This window comes from Sturnira hondurensis, unplaced genomic scaffold, assembly GCF_014824575.4.
Source record: "Sturnira hondurensis isolate 20B ecotype Veracruz unplaced genomic scaffold, ASM1482457v3 Scaffold0010128, whole genome shotgun sequence".
Lineage (NCBI taxonomy): Eukaryota > Metazoa > Chordata > Mammalia > Chiroptera > Phyllostomidae > Sturnira > Sturnira hondurensis.
In genome coordinates this window covers 9,285,879-9,302,196 of record NW_028082759.1, presented here as the reverse complement: position 1 = coordinate 9,302,196, position 16,318 = coordinate 9,285,879, and the positions used below count along the sequence as shown (strand labels likewise).

At 43.5% G+C, this 16,318-nt stretch overlaps 1 protein-coding gene across 1 annotated transcript in view; it reads right to left on the bottom strand.

The window, feature by feature from the left end:
* Positions 1-2,773: 2,773 nt before the first annotated feature.
* The window catches only part of RNF175 (ring finger protein 175), a 30,013-nt gene continuing 16,468 nt past the window's right edge, over positions 2,774-16,318 (bottom strand). Inside the window, 7 exon segments of the mRNA XM_037058363.1 lie at positions 2,774-3,136; positions 5,028-5,089; positions 5,091-5,130; positions 7,993-8,095; positions 8,098-8,125; positions 10,256-10,376; positions 14,466-14,573. Coding sequence (XP_036914258.1) covers positions 3,016-3,136; positions 5,028-5,089; positions 5,091-5,130; positions 7,993-8,095; positions 8,098-8,125; positions 10,256-10,376; positions 14,466-14,573 — 583 coding nt within the window. The 3' untranslated portion in view covers positions 2,774-3,015.

The window sequence follows — 16,318 nt, the reverse complement described above, 5'->3', positions numbered from 1 at the left end:
AGCAGGCTTTAGTCTTTGGGACACTCACATAAGGTTTCTGCTTGCTCATACGAACTCCTGGGAGAGCGTTAGGGAGGAGACAGTAGCCAGCCAAAGGGGAAAAAATGGCCAAGTTCAGGAGAGGGAAACTGGAGGGGATGCCACAGAAGCTGAGCACAAAAATGGATGTTTTTGCTTTACTTCTCTATTTTCTACAGTAAGTCCAATGCTAATTGTCATAAGAACTAGACAATTTAGCATGGAATTGATCTGTTAGATGGAATTGCAATAATTTACACAGCAATAAAAATAACTTCATAGTTAATTGACAGATTCAAATAGTTTTTAAATGATCTTTATGTTTCTCACTGCAAAAGCTAAACATGGTTACTGTGGAAATGTTGTAAAAGAGATTGTATGTTCCGTCCCGCGGAACAGTCAACTGGGGTCCCGAGTCTACCTGAAACGGATGAATAGGGATGGGAACAAGAGGTGCAGAGAAAGGCAGCAAGACAAAGGATTCTGATCAAGCTGCGAATTTTATTTTGGGCGGGGCTGTTATATAGGGGGCAGGGGAAAAGGGGAGGTGGTTCTGATAGGTTGTCCTGTGCATGCTCACTGCATGCTCCTGGCGACGATTGGTAGGTGAGCGCGTGATCAGCATCTTGATTGGTAGTTAGTACTCGTGATCAAGGGATGCCCACAAGGGTGGGGGCTACCTGGCTCGGCTGCAGCATCCTGTTTGGGGCTGCCTCAGCCAAGCCCTCCTGGTGCGATTTTCTTGATGGATTGCATTCACCATCTTTAGGCCCCGACAATTGTATAGAAGAAAGTAAGAATCAGCTCTTACCCTTTCACCTTTGGATAACCACTGATAACTCTATAGTGTGTAGGTCTCCAATATTTTATATATATATGACTTCAAAAAACTGGGATTCAATTTTAGATATTTAAACTGCATAAAAATAGCATCTTTATTTTTTCTGAGATTGTTTAGCTATTACTATCTAACATATTTCTGAACTCTGAGGGTTATTCAAAATTTGAGCAAATTCATACTAGCTTACTTGCCCGGGGTTCCAAAGGTTCTGAAAGCACCCTGTTCAGGTAACTCAGTTGGTTAGAGCATCGCCCGATATGCACCAAGGTTGCAGGTTCGATCCCTGGTCAGGGCACAAACAAGCATCAACCAGTGAGTGCATGGATGGGTGGAAGAGTAGGTCAATGTTTCTCTCTCCCTCCCTCCTTCTTTCTCTCTGAAATCAATAAATTAAAAAAATAGTTTTTAAAGAAAAAGAAGTCTGATAGCTATGCTCTTAAAAATAAGACAAAAATAAAATAAACAGGCTCTGTATAAAAGCGACCCTGGTGCAGTTGTCCACTGGTGATAGATAAACGCATCTGAGATCAATTTAAGGGCTTCTTCTTTTCCAGGAGAAAAATGAATTCTTAGTGTTAATCCAGCTGTGAGCTCTTTTATTTGTCAATAGACCATAAGATCAAGAATCTTGTTTTAACCCTTGTACGTGCATGGTATGTAATAACTAATGAATTGTTGAAACGTTTGCTGAGTAGAACCCTGGCTGGTGTGGCTCAGTGGATTGAGTGCTGGCCTGCAAACTAAAGGGTCGCCGGTTCAATTCCCAGTCAGGGCACATGCCTGGGTTGTGGGCCAGGTTCCCCAATATGTGTCTTATGAGAGGCAACCACACATCGATATTTCTGTCCTTTCCTTTCTCTAAAAAATATATATCTTCAAAAATATTTGCTGAGTAGAGACATAAATCATAATTAAGTCTCCAAGTAATCTGGATGGTGAACCAATCATGATGCTGAAGGACTGGGCAGCTGCAAGAAGGAAAAGTACCAACAGGTAGAAATCTTAGTGTGAGTTTTCTTCCTTAAAACTCTAATGGAACTTCGAATAACATTATGCTGACTGTGGGTGAGTTTTCTTCTACTTCATATGAATGTAAGACCTTTAAATATTGCAGAGTAGATGCCTGGTGTTGGCTGTTTAACAAATGACCAGTACTTTAAACTAAATTGATTTGGGGGATTCTGACACAACATTTGTGGGTTAATTCTTTCTGAGTGGTCTTTCCTATGCTGTTAGTTTTGTTCCCTTCTGCAAAAGGATTACTTTTAGTATTCAGCAAATATTTATTGAGTGCCTACTATGTACCAGGTGCTGCTCCAAGTGCTGGAGATACGGGAGAAGGAAAAAACAGATAAAATTCTCTGCCTTCATGGAGGGCAAGACAAACAATAAACAATAAACAAATCTATATGATCACAGGTATTGATAAGTGCTGTGAAGAAAATGAAAGCAGAGGGCAGCCATGAAGTGATTGCGTGTGAGTGTGTGCAGAGTGGCGCACAAGAAGAGAGTGACTCTGTCCACATCAGTGCAGTCCCAGGACTCATCCAGGTACATTCGGTGGCCCAGGAAGCCTGGCATCGCCCCAGCGTATCCAGTGGGCTGTGGGACTTGGTGCTACAGGGGCAGTCCTGTCCCTGCCCAAGGGCTTTGTGGTGCCAAAGTGGCCAGGTGGTCACAAGGACACAGTGTGGAAAAGGCCAGATTCTTAAACTGCAGGTGACTCAACACCTCTGCTGACTTCTCTGAAGGTGTTGAACGGACCAGAAGGCATCAGTTATCACTAAATGTTCTCCATGGGAAGTACTTTGCAAACCTCTGAAGTGCTTTGCAGATGACATCAACATCAGCCAAATTAGAGGCAAGGTGTCCATGGAAGTTTGTGATAAATGTGTCACACGTGCATGGATTGGAAAACACTTGTAGTGGGAAAGATGCAAAGCCTGCTTCATTTGTTTATTCTGTCGTTCAGTTCTTTAAATTCTTTCCACCTAGACAAACTGCCTTACGTAGACTGCCAAATTTTATTCAATTCTCTGAGTTCTTGGAATCATCTCTAAATTAAAAAAAAAGAATGTCAACAGTGAATGTAGGATCAAGGACTTCTTGAAACATTTCAACATGCAACCCATTGTCTCTGGGGTAAGTCTGCTGCATTATTTCAGCCCCAGTGAACAGTTAATGCCTTGAACCATTCCTAGCACCACGGGCTGCCAGGCCACCAAAAAACGAAGCCAATCCAGGATTTGCCCATACAAAATGTGTGTGCGCTCCCAGCTAAATCTCAGTTAAGGAGGTTGTCCTATATGTGGCCAATGAGCAATGTCGTAAGTGGGCATTTCCTTTCTTGTTAATCCTCTGTGTTCATTTTAAAGCCCCTTACATAATTTTCATAGCATTTGGCTATCATAGTTATTTATATTGCACCTACTTTTTAAAAATAAAACTTTGTACTAAAATCCCAAAGTATAAGACAGTCATAAAAGGCCAGGGTCCTATACTAAAAGGAAGAGGAAGAGGGGAATGACTACAGTGGAAAGCCAAGGAGAAGGGAGCTACTATAACTGAGCCAAATAGCTCTGGCTTTCCTGTAGTCAGCTCATCAGAGGGGACTCATGGTCTATTAAAAAGAAAAGCCTGTGTTCGCAGGTAAGATGTGCCATTTCCTGGTATCTTTGACAAACTGTGGAAGGGGACTTAGTACACAGTATCTCGGAGAGGAACGTTACATGCACAAAGGCAGTAGTTATTCACATGCAGCTGTTTCTTCTGAGTCTCAGAAAGAGCACATGTAATATTCAAAAACGTACTCTCTCAAGGCTGTATAAAGAAACCAATTGTTCTTTGCTATTTAAATGATCATTTAAGGTGACATTTATGATCACATTATGACCAATTTTATAATGAAGATTTATGAACTGTGGTTTTGTAAGTAATTCACCAAAAACAGTTCTGGGTTCCGTCTCCTCATAAGAGAATAGAAATTCACGGGAGCAGATGACCAGGAAGGAGGAAGGAGCACCGCACACCTTTGGCCTTGGTTGTGCTGAGTTTTGGGGACTCCCTGGGAAAGGCCAGGCCTGTGGGCGGAGCTGGTGGCTGCAGCTATGGCCTGGCCCTGAGGCCCAAAGGCCCATCCACATTGCCTCCTCTGCTCCCTAACTCGAAAGCCTTTCTTCGGTTTGCAAACCTCAGAGATGGGGGGAGGGGTGTGTAAAGACTGTGCACTTGGAGCTGGTGAGGAGCAGGGAACAAGGGGAGTATCCCCTTTAGCACTGTACAATTTCGGTGACTGACACTGGGAACGTATAGAAAGACTGTCTCTTAAGAGAAGAGAGGGTACTTGGCACTTCTGTTTAAAGGGGGATCTATTTTAGTCCCAGTTACTCCCCCCCCCTCCCCGGAAGAGATATATGTACTGTGATCTATAGCCAGTGGGGCTGAGGACCAAGTTTTTGTGGTCAGCTCTGAATAGGGTCATCACCTTCCCTGTGCCTCAGGGAGATCTGTGTTTATTTAGATCGGGATCCTGGGGTCTATACAAATCCTAGTTGCTGCCCAAGCCTGTACGGTCCTCATTTCCTTTCAATATTATTATAACTAGGCTTTAACCTAAGAAAGGCTGAAGGCATGGCAAGGAATTTAAAAAGCCTAAATCTAGTAGGGACGGGGAGGTGGGGGAAGCCCTACTCGTTAATGAAAATAATAAAATTTGGTACACCTTAAAAATACCTTTCTGGACTTAGTTCACATTGGGGGCTTTTAAAATTTGAATTCCAAGCTATCTTTCTGCCCACTCACCCAACCCATCATCCACCTATTATCTATATCACTCACCTATCTGTTTATCTATCTATCTAATCCTTCCAGGTATTTACGTATCTTTTGCAATGTCCTATCACGTTTCCACAAAAGCCCACATGGTGGCACATATGGAAAATAAAGAGTAGAATGTCTCTTTTTGGTACTTAAGTTCCTAACCAGAATGGTAATAGGCACAGGGGAGAAAAGAAAGAAGCAAGTCGTTTGGATGAAATGGGAGATGAGGGAAACAAGCAAGTTTCTGCTGTGACTGCAGTGAAGATAGTGAAAGTTTATACTGAAGAAGAACACTTCACCAGAAATGTTTAAGATAGTATTTTATAGCTTTTTTAAAAATAAAGGATACAGGTTACTGATCATCCTCTTCAAATCAACCTTCTCTTTGCAGTAGAGGCAAGTCTGCTTTTTTACCAACAATACACCAGCCTTGGATGCAGGATTCATGGAAGCTTCGGCATCTTGTTAGGGAAGCTTCTGGATATGAAAGGCAAGGCTGGCTTCATGAGGACACCATGGATACGATCCCATCTGTAGGGTGCAGTAGTGGGGGGTGAGAGTGTGGCTGTCAGTCACAACCTGATTGTGAGCATCACTTTTTTAGGGAGATTCTGGGGGACAGTGCACCTCCCACCCCTGCCAAGGACTGTGAGCTTGGAGTCAGAGCTGCAGTAGCTCTATGACCCTGAGGAGTTTGCCCAACTTCTTGGCCTCACTTGTTCTTCTTGCCTCACTTGATCCTTGAAAGAATTAAATTAGATAAAGGATGTGAAAGTGCTTTTTTACAGTAATATCGAATGTAAATGCATCATTTTATTTCCCTGCCTTGCTTACTGTGCATTTCCCATTGCATTTTACTCTCCTACTTCTGTGCATTACTCATTATCTACCATGTAATCAGACTTGTCTTAGGCACTTAGATAAATTTAAAGTATTTCTGGTCATGAACTTACAAATATTTCTATTAGCTTCTTATGTTTTTATCTCCGCTTTTTAAATTACTGATAAGGAGCCAGTTGTGTTTAACACAATATAAACTAGGCATTTACAAATTCATCTGTATACATCCCCTTATCTAGAAAGTCTGACTGTTTGCCTCCAAGGTTGAGAGTAAACTCTGTTTCCCAAAGCACCAGGGACTTACTCTTATTACAACATGTATGACACTGCATCGCGACTTTCTGCCCTCTTATGTGTCTCTCCCGGACCACATGCTATGTCTCATTCCTCTCTGTCCTCAGCACCTTAGGCAGTGCCTAAGTGCCTGTGCATTGAATGAATATTCAAATGAATTACTCAAAGCCAATTACTTTTGCACATGTATTTTCCCGGGTGTCACAGCATTGTAGACTTGACCAAAATGATTATAATAGATCATTCCTATTCTTTTATTAATTTCTATAGTCATTGTGGCTTTGTCCCAATGTGGCTTTGCGGACCAAGATCTCCTGATTTTCTGATTGGCCTGTCAGATACCCACGTGAGTGGTAACGATGCAGAAGGCCCCTCGCTCCCCAACAGAGGGAGGCTTGTGGAGGTCTCGACAAGTCAGGGCCATGGGAATAATTCCTCAATATCAGAGAAGTGTGCAACAAAGAGCTTCCACGATTTTATATTCTTAAAAACATAAGCACATTCATTACTTTTGCAATGTGCTTAGGTCAACATACAGTATGGTGTTGTAACAAAGATTTTGAACCAAAACTCTTTTGGCCCTTCATTCTAAAGGGCGGGAGCCAGCCTCGAAACATCCACCTCCTCTTTAGTATTGTCTTCCATCTTCAGAATCTCCATGCTGATTTGCTACAGAGCCACACTCAGATCTCTGCCCCTGTCTTGTTAGTGTGACTCACGCTAAAATTGGCCATTAGTAAAACTCCCTGTGAAGCAAGTTTAAAGATACCTACATTTTGGATTACATAGGCACGCACATACAGCAGTCCCTAAGGGCTTTTAAAGGTGGAGAGAGGAAATATTTCCACCCGCAAAAGGCAACAGGGGCTCTGTTCCAACAGTTGAAAAGTAAATCATATTTAAAACTAGGGCCAGACTTGGAAAATTTCTACTAAGAATGATAGTTTGGGGGGCAGGGTATCACACTGAAAAAACCACCATAGACTTCCATATGCGATATCATTGTTTCTTACCTTAATATGTAAAGGCTAAAATGTTGGAGTAAAGGTTTCTGTTGCATTTCAAATGCATTTGGTCCAGTTTTTTACTCTTGGGATTGAGTAAGTGCAGCCTGTCTGGATTAAACAGAATTGAATCCTAAGTACTGTACACCCGAGGGTGTTACTGACTGAGATGGTGGTTTCACGGCAAGAGACAGATGGTTTAAGCACCTTATAATGCCAGAGCTTTGCCCTGAGTGCATAGTAATATTGTAAAATGGATATTACACTATAAAATAAAGTATCATGTTTTTAGGAAAGAATTGTTGGCCAGCCCAAACCCAGCTTTGGTATCCAGAGTGACATGCTGCCTTGCTCGGGGTTCTCCATCCCAGCGTCATTCCCCATACTGAGGTTCTCCTCCACGGTTACTGAGGTTCTCCTCCATGGTTACTGAGGTCCCCAGAGAGCACTGGTTCCCAGGCCCTGCCTGCCTGGTCCCTAACACCTGAAGATCTTTCAGTCAGTAGATGGCTATTTGGAGTGGAATTCACTGACAGAGAAGCCAAGTGGTCCAAGGGACATTTTGGTCCCTCCTTTTGTAATGTGGGGTGCCCCGCTGCCTGTGGCATTGTCCTGGCTGCCCCCATCACCCTTGATGACACAAGCAGGTTCCCAGGGTTATCTGAAGGCAAAACGCACTTTGTTGTTCTTGGTCCTGGGAGACTCAGACCTGGGGCTCCACCCAGACAGTCCTGAGTTCCTCTCTGAAACGTTACTCTTTTCTCACCCCCCCTCCCCCGTCTCTCTCTGATCCCTCTTGGCTGTCTGTTCACTTGTGGCTTCACCAACTTTCCTGGCCAGCATCCTATACAGACACTGCAGCCTTCCTGTCCCTGCGGCATTAAGATTCCCATTTTGCAAAGAAAATTGCTGCAGGAGGAGGTTCACCTTAAATTAGCAGTGTGTATTCAGCAGGAATGATCAGAAAGTTGCAGAAAGAAAGACGGGCAGCAGCAGAAAGGCCTGGGAGCCAAGCCGGGCAGAGGAGAGGGGAGAGGACGAGGAGAGGCAGGAGGGAAGGTGATGAGAAGAAAGTCTTCCCTAACTTGCCATTGTCCATGCTCCACACAGGTTACTTGAAATCTGCCTCCCGATATTGCTTCCTAAAGACCGAATGGTTTCCCGTGAAAAGGATACAGGTGATTGCAGGAAAGCTGGTAGGTGTCTTCTATGAGCCCTTCCTCATCAAACTCCACGATGGTCTTCTGTCCAGAGATGGCACAGATGCCGTTTGCCAGTTCTGCGTGGGCATCCCACTGACACTGTGGAACTGTGGGGGGAAATGCCCAGAGCTGTGCTGAAGAAGAGAGCACAGGCCCCTCTCCCAACACAGGGAAGACACCGCCAGGCCACGGGGCATGGGGTTCTTACTGCTTCTTTGTTGGTTTGGGACTGGAAACACTTTTTCCCCGTAGGAATGATGCTGCAGTGGGGGCGAGGTTTCCAGACAAAACCCCACAGAACCCCAAATGGACCCAAAATGCATTGCTAAATGTAACCTCAAATCTAATCTTCTGGCCAAGCAATCCTTCAAGAGGCACAGTTTTCATCCAGGGTTACAGCTCAGAACCGCCCAGGAAGCTTTCCAGGCTTACCCAGCCAGAGACTGGCCCTGCTCTTTGGTCTCCTGGAGATTCTGATTCACGGCTCTGGAGCAAACGCAGGCATCTCCGTGTTTCTAATTCCCACGTGATCAGAGTGCACGCACACAGGTGCTGTCCATTCAAGTCGCTGGTGCCAAAGGCTGCAGGCAGTGTGTTTATACACAGGGTCTGTCACAAATAAAGCCCCTAGTTTATTACAAAATCATAAGCATGTAACTTCATAATGTACTAATATCACACTCAAGCACACCATATGACATTTTTGGTGAAATGTTCGAATTAAAACTATAAATTATTACATCCGTATTATTGCCTTACTTCTGCCCGACTCTGAATTTGGTCATGAAAGTGAAGGTGGCAGAGGACAGGTCGGGATCAGGGACACATCTCCAGGCAGTTGGTGCTGAAAGACTCCAATGTCTTGCCAGTTTCAATCTCCTGTTCCCAGCCCACCGGAGGGGGACATACAACCTTTTCTTCCTCTCTTGTCCATAAATAAGCACAAGAGGCCCTGGGAATTTTTTAAGGAGTGTGGTTTCTGACTTTTTGAAAAAGATTGTATTTATTTATCTTTAGAGGGGAAGGGAAGGAGAGAAGGAGAGCTATATCAATGTATGGTTGCTTCTCGTGAGTCCCCTGCTGGGAACTGGCCTGCAACCCAGGTATGTGCCCTGACTGGGAATCAAACCGCGATCCTGTGGTTCGCAGGCCCGCGCTCAATCCACTGAGCTACACTAGCCAGGGCAGTTTCTGACTTTTGTTGCAGCACCTGGAAGTGAAAATGCTCCCTTTTTTGTTGATCTTCTTCCTTATAAGAAAGGCAACTAGCTGGCCCAGAGATGACACATGGCCAAGGAATTCCAATAAGTGTCTTGGTCTGCCCTTTCACCACAGAAGTTGGATTCCAGACCCTAGGAAAAGGGCAAGACAGAGCGTGTGGGGATGGGGAAGGGCAGATGGGGTGGACTAAAATCAAGGGAGTGTCTGCTTGTTCCTGCCCCATAGATGGAGAGAGAGAGAGAAAAGAGCAGTCCAGGAGTTCACTCTTGCCACTCACACTAGGTTCTCCACTTCAGATCTGGCTGTGAACCAAGACGCCGACAGAGCACAGAGGGGCAGGGTTCCCGAAACCACAAGTCATCCCTGGAGGCTCTGGTTTGCGTTGAAGACAGGTGCGTGCGTCAGACACAGGTAAGTGCTCCTGGTGCCTGACTCTGAACTCCACCAAACCAGGAAGTATGCGCATTCCGAGTTGTGTTTAAAAGAGTTAAGCAAGCTATTAGGGAATTTATTTTTGATTCCAGAGAACAATGTACAGTCAGAATATATTTAGCACATTTTTTATATCTTCTACTTCCTCAAATGCTACATGACAATAACTGATCTTTTTGCTGAGTAGTAGTACTCGGAAGCACTGGTTGATTTTAAAGTGTTTTAGGTGTGTCAAATGACTTTATTTTTGTTAGGCAGAAATAAAGGGTTTTGTTATTGTTGAAGTTTTCCTAATTCTTTAAATGTTGGCGATTGGAATATGCTAAGTATGATTACTTCCGAGTAATTAGTTTCTTTTATTTTAAAAGATGCCTATTTCCTAACCACTTTATATCAATAAGAAATGTATTTTCTAATTAATTAGTAAAGATATTTTTTTTTTAGTGTGAGGAGAATTCAAGGAGCAATTGGGCTGAGAGAACCAAAGATTTATCAGTTTCTGACAATGGATGTAAATATGGTGGAAGAGGAGACCATTTCTCCACATTCAATGCATGGTTACAATGAATAAAAGCAACACGTACCCCGATGGTAGAAGCCATGTATTCCGAGCAGATCTCTGCAAAATCTCTCCCCATTATGCCCTAGTAGAGGCCAGAGAACAGACACACAATGCCGAAATCCACGGAATTTCTAGCCTTGCCTCTGCTGGGAACAACAGGGCAAGGAAGTAAGACTGTGGCTTTGGGGGGCAGGGAAGCGTTGCAGCTAGGATAATGTTTCTTGCTACAATATCTAACGGAAACTTGAGGGGATTTTTTCATTGATTTGTGTAGGTTTTCCTTTTTGTTTATGAAGCATTTTAAATTCTCGAAATTTCCCTCAAATTTCACCGATCACTGCTAAGTGGACCAAGTAATTCTCCAGCGAGTCTTCAAGTGCTCCTTAGGACTGCAGTCCTCAGACGAGCTGATTCTAACCAATGGCTGCCAAGCTGGCTATACCCAAGGCCCATTATATCAAACCCTCTGGGGCGGGGCCCGTGCAGCTGCTTTTTGAAGCTCTCTAGACACCAGGCACCCCAATGGGCAAGTGGCATTCCAAGCCTCTTTAAAAGAGCAAAGTTATCAGCCCTAAATATAGATTATAATCATCCAGGGAGATTTAAAACTGTACGGATATGTGAACCCACCTTCCAGGGCTCTAGTTTAAGGGGCCTGGCCTGGGGTCTGCACAGTAGCGCTTGTTACAGGAGCTACTTAGGTGACTCTATAACACAGCTAGGGTTGAGAGTCCCGGCTTCAGACTTCAGATTTTGTAGAATGATTTCAAATACTTTATCTCACCCAGAAATATCTGTGGTAGATATAGGAATCAACCCCAAATTCTGAGGCCTTTTGCTATGATGCCATAGTTGTCATGTATTAGTCAACATTTCTTTCGCAAGTTAGATTATAGTTCAAATGTAATAGGGTTTTTTGGTATAATCCCCTTGTTTCTCTCTTTAAAAAAAAAAGACTGTTGACACTATTACAGATGCCCATCCAAAGATCTCTTTAAAAAGTGAATTTAGAATTGAGTTTCTAAATCTTAATCATTGCATATTTGGCTTGTTCTCTCTGTCAATATTCTCAAATACTAGCAGCCGGCCTGGGTGTGTCTGACTGAATTGAGAAGGGAGGGGAGAGGGGAGAGTTGGGTCATCTGTTTCTGGAACCTTCTTCTAGGGGTTTGGGGCTCTGTTAACCTGTGAAGGAAGTATAAAGGCAGAGATCTTTGTAGATTTCGAGAGTACTGATCTTTGCGGATGTGAGCTGGGCATTCCGACCCAGGTGGCAGCTGCATCCTTTCAAGGTTTGCCTGGGTACCCTGAGAACCAGGGTATCAGGGAGGAGTGAGGCTTGTCTTCCCTCCAAGTCCAGGGAGCGAGTATTGATAAAAAGTGTAGTTAACAAACTTCACGGTTCCACAGAAGGGACAGTTTATGCAATGGTGATCAACAACACTTGGTAGGGAAAAAGTAATTCCTTCCCAATCTGAAGGGTTAAGTCCTTTGTATGCTTAATTGTAGGAAAAGTCATGAGTAAGGATCTTAAGATCTTACGAGATAATAGTGTTGGGACATCTGTAGTTTCAAGCAATTTAATAAAAGTCCTTACAAATATTTTTGCGTTCACTAAAAGAAAGTAATACAGACAGTATGATAAAAAAAGAAATCAGTGTCTTTCTATGTCTTAAACTAGCAATAATCACTCTGTACAGTTACTTTCTATTTCTTTTCCGCTAGAAAACAGTAGGAGCTCCTGGTCTAAAAGTTTCACAAAATTTAAAAAATCGGACTGTGCTCCTGCCATAGGAAGAGTCCTTTCCACCAGGGCTGGCTCTCTCTCCCATAGCCTTCCTTATTTTATGAATTAATGTTGCTGATCTCAGCCTTTCTATTCTATTATTGTCCCAGAGTAACTTCAATATGAGAGGTACTCTGGGGATTCTATTTGAGCTGCTTTCCATAGCTGGGTGGAACATCTGAAATTCCCTTTCTGGGACACAGGCTGATGACTCAGCCTCAGCTCTGCCGGGGAGGACCTTGTCCACAGTACATCTCGGCCATCGGCTTCCTAATGGCAGCTTTATTTCTCTCCAGACTTGGTTGCTCTGTTGTCTTTTTACCTCTCACAGTTTCTAAGCACTCGGTTTCCTCCTTTTCCACTGTCCCCAGGAAAAGGGATTTCATGAGTGGTGAAAACAAAATTCTAGAGCAGTATTGTTCAGTGAAAATGTAGTTTGGACATACATAGAACATTGAAAATTTTCTAGTAGCCGCATTAAATAGGTCAAAAGACAGATGAACGATTTCACCAATACAATTAAAATGCTATCATTTTAACATGTAGTTAATGCAAAAATTGTTTTTCATGCTGTCTTTGAAATCCAGTGTGTATTTTACACTACAGCACATCTTACTTCATATCTTAAGAGCTCAACAGTCACACACACTAGCAGATACTATATTGGATTAGTTCTAGAAGTTTTAAGGAAGAAGATATATAGAAAGAAATGATGCTTCAGATTTTTGTGGGAGGGAAATGCAGGCCTGTTTTTAATGGAGAGCTTTTATTTTTTTATATTTTTTAAAGATTTTATTTATTTATTTATCTTTAGAGGGGAAGGAGAGAGGGAGAGAAACATTAATGTATGGTTGCCCTTCGTGTGTTCCCTGCTGGGAGTTGGCCTGCGGGGAACTGGCCTGCAACCCAGGCATGTGCCCTGACTGGGAACCGAACCACGATTCTCTGGTTCGCAGGCCTGTGCTCAATCCACTGAGCTACGCCAGCCAGGGCCAAGAGCTTTTAAATTTGCAGATCAAATGTAGTTTCTCTTTAAATCTTGTGTGTGTGTGAGTGTGTGTATGTGTGTGTATGTGTGTGTGTTGTGGGCGTTCAAGCAGATTTGTCACTCCTGTCATTTCACCGTTAATAATACATTTCAGCAACAGCACAGCACAGTTTTGCATGCTGTATGAAGTCAATATTCAATGTAGTAATGCTGTATTTAAGTGTGATGATGAAGTTTAATATAAACATCTTTTTCCTATTTTATTTTATTTTTTTAAAGATTTATTTATTTATCTTTAGAGGGGAAGGGAAGGAGAGAAGGAGAGAAATATCAATGTATGGTTGCCTCTCGTCCGTCCCCTGCTGGGAACTAGCCTGCAGGGAACCGGCCTGCAACCCAGGAATGTGCCCTGACTGGGAATCAAACCGCGATTGTGTGGTTCGCAGGCCCGTGCTCAATCCACTGATCTTTTTCCTATTTTAAAAGACAATTTTTCCTGTAGCTATAAAATTCATTTAGCACTCTGTCCTCATCTCGGAATGTCCTCATCTGAGAAATGTTTTTTTTTTACATGCTATTGAAATGCTTTAGCTTTAATGGCAAAGTTGCAGTAAATAATGGTGTTTCTTTGTACCCTGAACAAATATATTTTTAAAAAATGTCTGAGTAAATATATAGGGCCAAGGAGAAAAGCTAAGTAACAATGCATAACATACTCGCATTGGGGAAAAGGAATGTATGCATACAGAAAGTGTGCTAGCTTTAACATACTTACAATAAGAGAATCAGAAAATGAAAAATACTTATTTTATCATAAAGTTATTACAAGCATTTGTATCTTCTTAATAGTTCATGTGGATTATTATGCTATATAACTTCCTTTGGAATATTTTTCTCTTAGGTGGAATAAAGAGGGTGTTAAAAAGCAAATAAATAAGAAACATCTTATTGCAATAACCTTAAATGTGGGAAGCTGCTAAGTTACCCTGAAATTATTCTTTTGCTTAAGTATCATTTTACTAACATACATTAATCATTTTTGAACAAAAGGAAAGAGACTGATTGAATTTATTAAAGTCTTTGATATTTAATTAGGAAAAAAAGGAAAACATTTGTATTAGTTCTTTGAAATTAGTTTATACTTTCAGATTTACCAACTTAGCTTTTTGAGACGATGCTAAACAAATTACCAAGTAATTGATGGTGATGGGCCTTTATTTTGGAATTCCTTGTAGCTAAATTAAAAATGCTGTGTTTTTCATGTAGATATATTCTGGAAAGAAAATTTTCCCTAGAAATCTAAAAATACACCAGAAAATCTATTTTTCAAAAATGTAGCCATAGACTCACTGTTGCATTAAAGCTCATTTTTTAAACTGTGGCTTCTGGATGCAGAGAACTTGACCAGGTGGATGTTAGTCAAATGCTTTGAGACACGAAGGTGTTCATTGGAAATACTTGAAAAGTAAACGGAGCCCACTCATAGTAAATGCGATAGCCAAATAACCCACCGCGGCAAAGGCATAGCTCAGTTTGTAGATTAGAAGAAACCATTTGTAGACCAAACTGTGGAGTGAAAAATGGGGAGAAACAGAGAGCATGATATATTATAAAGTATTTTATCCTTTAAAGACATTGTCCTAAGTCAGTTTTTAGTTCTAAAACTCTATTTATTATGTCAGATGTAGAATATAAGTGTACTATATCAGCTAACCCCAAGAGTAACCTAGAGTTTTAATATCAACAAGCAATATGTAAATGGTATATTGTGTACATGTGTTTCTGTGTACATACGTGTATAAATTCTCTGCAGCTTATCTGCATTTTTCGTGTAAAAATGGCCTTCAGGATGGTTGCTGTACCAAGGACACTGCCTCACCCCACCCCCACCACCCCTGCATTTCTCCTTTGGCTCCAGGGTTAGCCAAGAAGAGTGGTTTTGGCTGGAGTACCTGGGAGGCAAGCAAAGCCAGGAGTTTCTCATCCTCCTGCTCCTGCTGCACACCAGCCCCAGAGCAGAGAACCTCAGCCTTCCTCCCCTCTCCCCTCCATCAAAGGGCCCCTCCCATAGCCCCGGGATGAACTTGCTTCATTCAGCCTTGTTTTCTGCTCTGTGGATGCACTGACCATGACCACCCTGAAGGCCTTTCCTTCTTCCCACAGGACCTCAGTGGGGAAGTGAGAGGACGGGATGGAGGGGAAAGTGGAGAAAATGTAGAAGGAACCCCTGTGCCCTGTTACTTCCCCTTATCCCTGGCAGTAAAAGCCCTTGGAAAAGGCTATGCAAAGGGCCACGTGGCTACTTCACGCCTGGGAAGATGGAGGAGGAGGCTGGAGTCTAGCTCTGTTCCTGGTGGGCTATAGAACAGGTCCCTCCTCACCAACAGGGAACAGGAGAGGTGGTGGAAGGAGAAACAGCAAGTTGAGGGGCTAGCCTTAGGGCCCCGAGACAATGAGGGGGTGGCTGGACCATTGCTCTCAAGGGCAGACAGTGGCAGGAGACCCTGTTTGCCCCTCAGGCCTTTTCTGTCCTCCCGAAGGCCCTCCCCTGCCTTCCACACCAAACTTCCCTTCATTAGAGTCTCACTGCAGAGACATGACCCCACCCTCTGACCCCCAACCCCGGAGCCCTGTCTCCAGTTCTCTCACCTTCCCTGGCTTCCTCCCTGGTGGAGCCATTGCACCAGATGCTTAAGTTCTAGGATATTTCTGATGGAATGTTTTGATGTTATCTTAAAAGATGCCCACTGCTGTGAGTTTTAGTCAGAAGGGAGTTTCCGAAACATGACCTTTTTAATGGGGCTAGTTGGAGAAGTGAGTTATCATTTCCGTGGTGAAGTGCTTTCCCCATTTCAAGCATGTCACACACAAGGGCTGTCTGGTGGGTGGGGGCTCCTCTGCCTCCAGGTGTGATCCTGCCCAGGGGAGGCCTCAGCCGTGAGTTACACGGAGCCGGAAACTCCCAAGAGGTGGCTCAAATCGCTGTGGGGCTCTGTTATCTCTACAGGGGCCAGAGTGAGCCTTGAGGCCAGAGGGACTCGGTGGGCCTTTGGCTTGGTACTTTTGACTGGGCGTGGCCAACTGTTTGAATCTCTGCTCAGTGCAGCCAGATCGAGGTGGAAGTTCGTGCGGCTGAAAGGGGCGAGGGTGGGGAAAGCAGCCAGTTCCGAGAGGACCGCCCTGTCCACCCCACAGCACCGGTGGCACCAGACTGCGGCTCCTTGAACTCCACACACACTCCGCATACTGTCTCTCTACCCAAAGGGCCCTCTCTGGGTGGTGCCAGCGTTAGAGGTCTTCCTGACCAACAG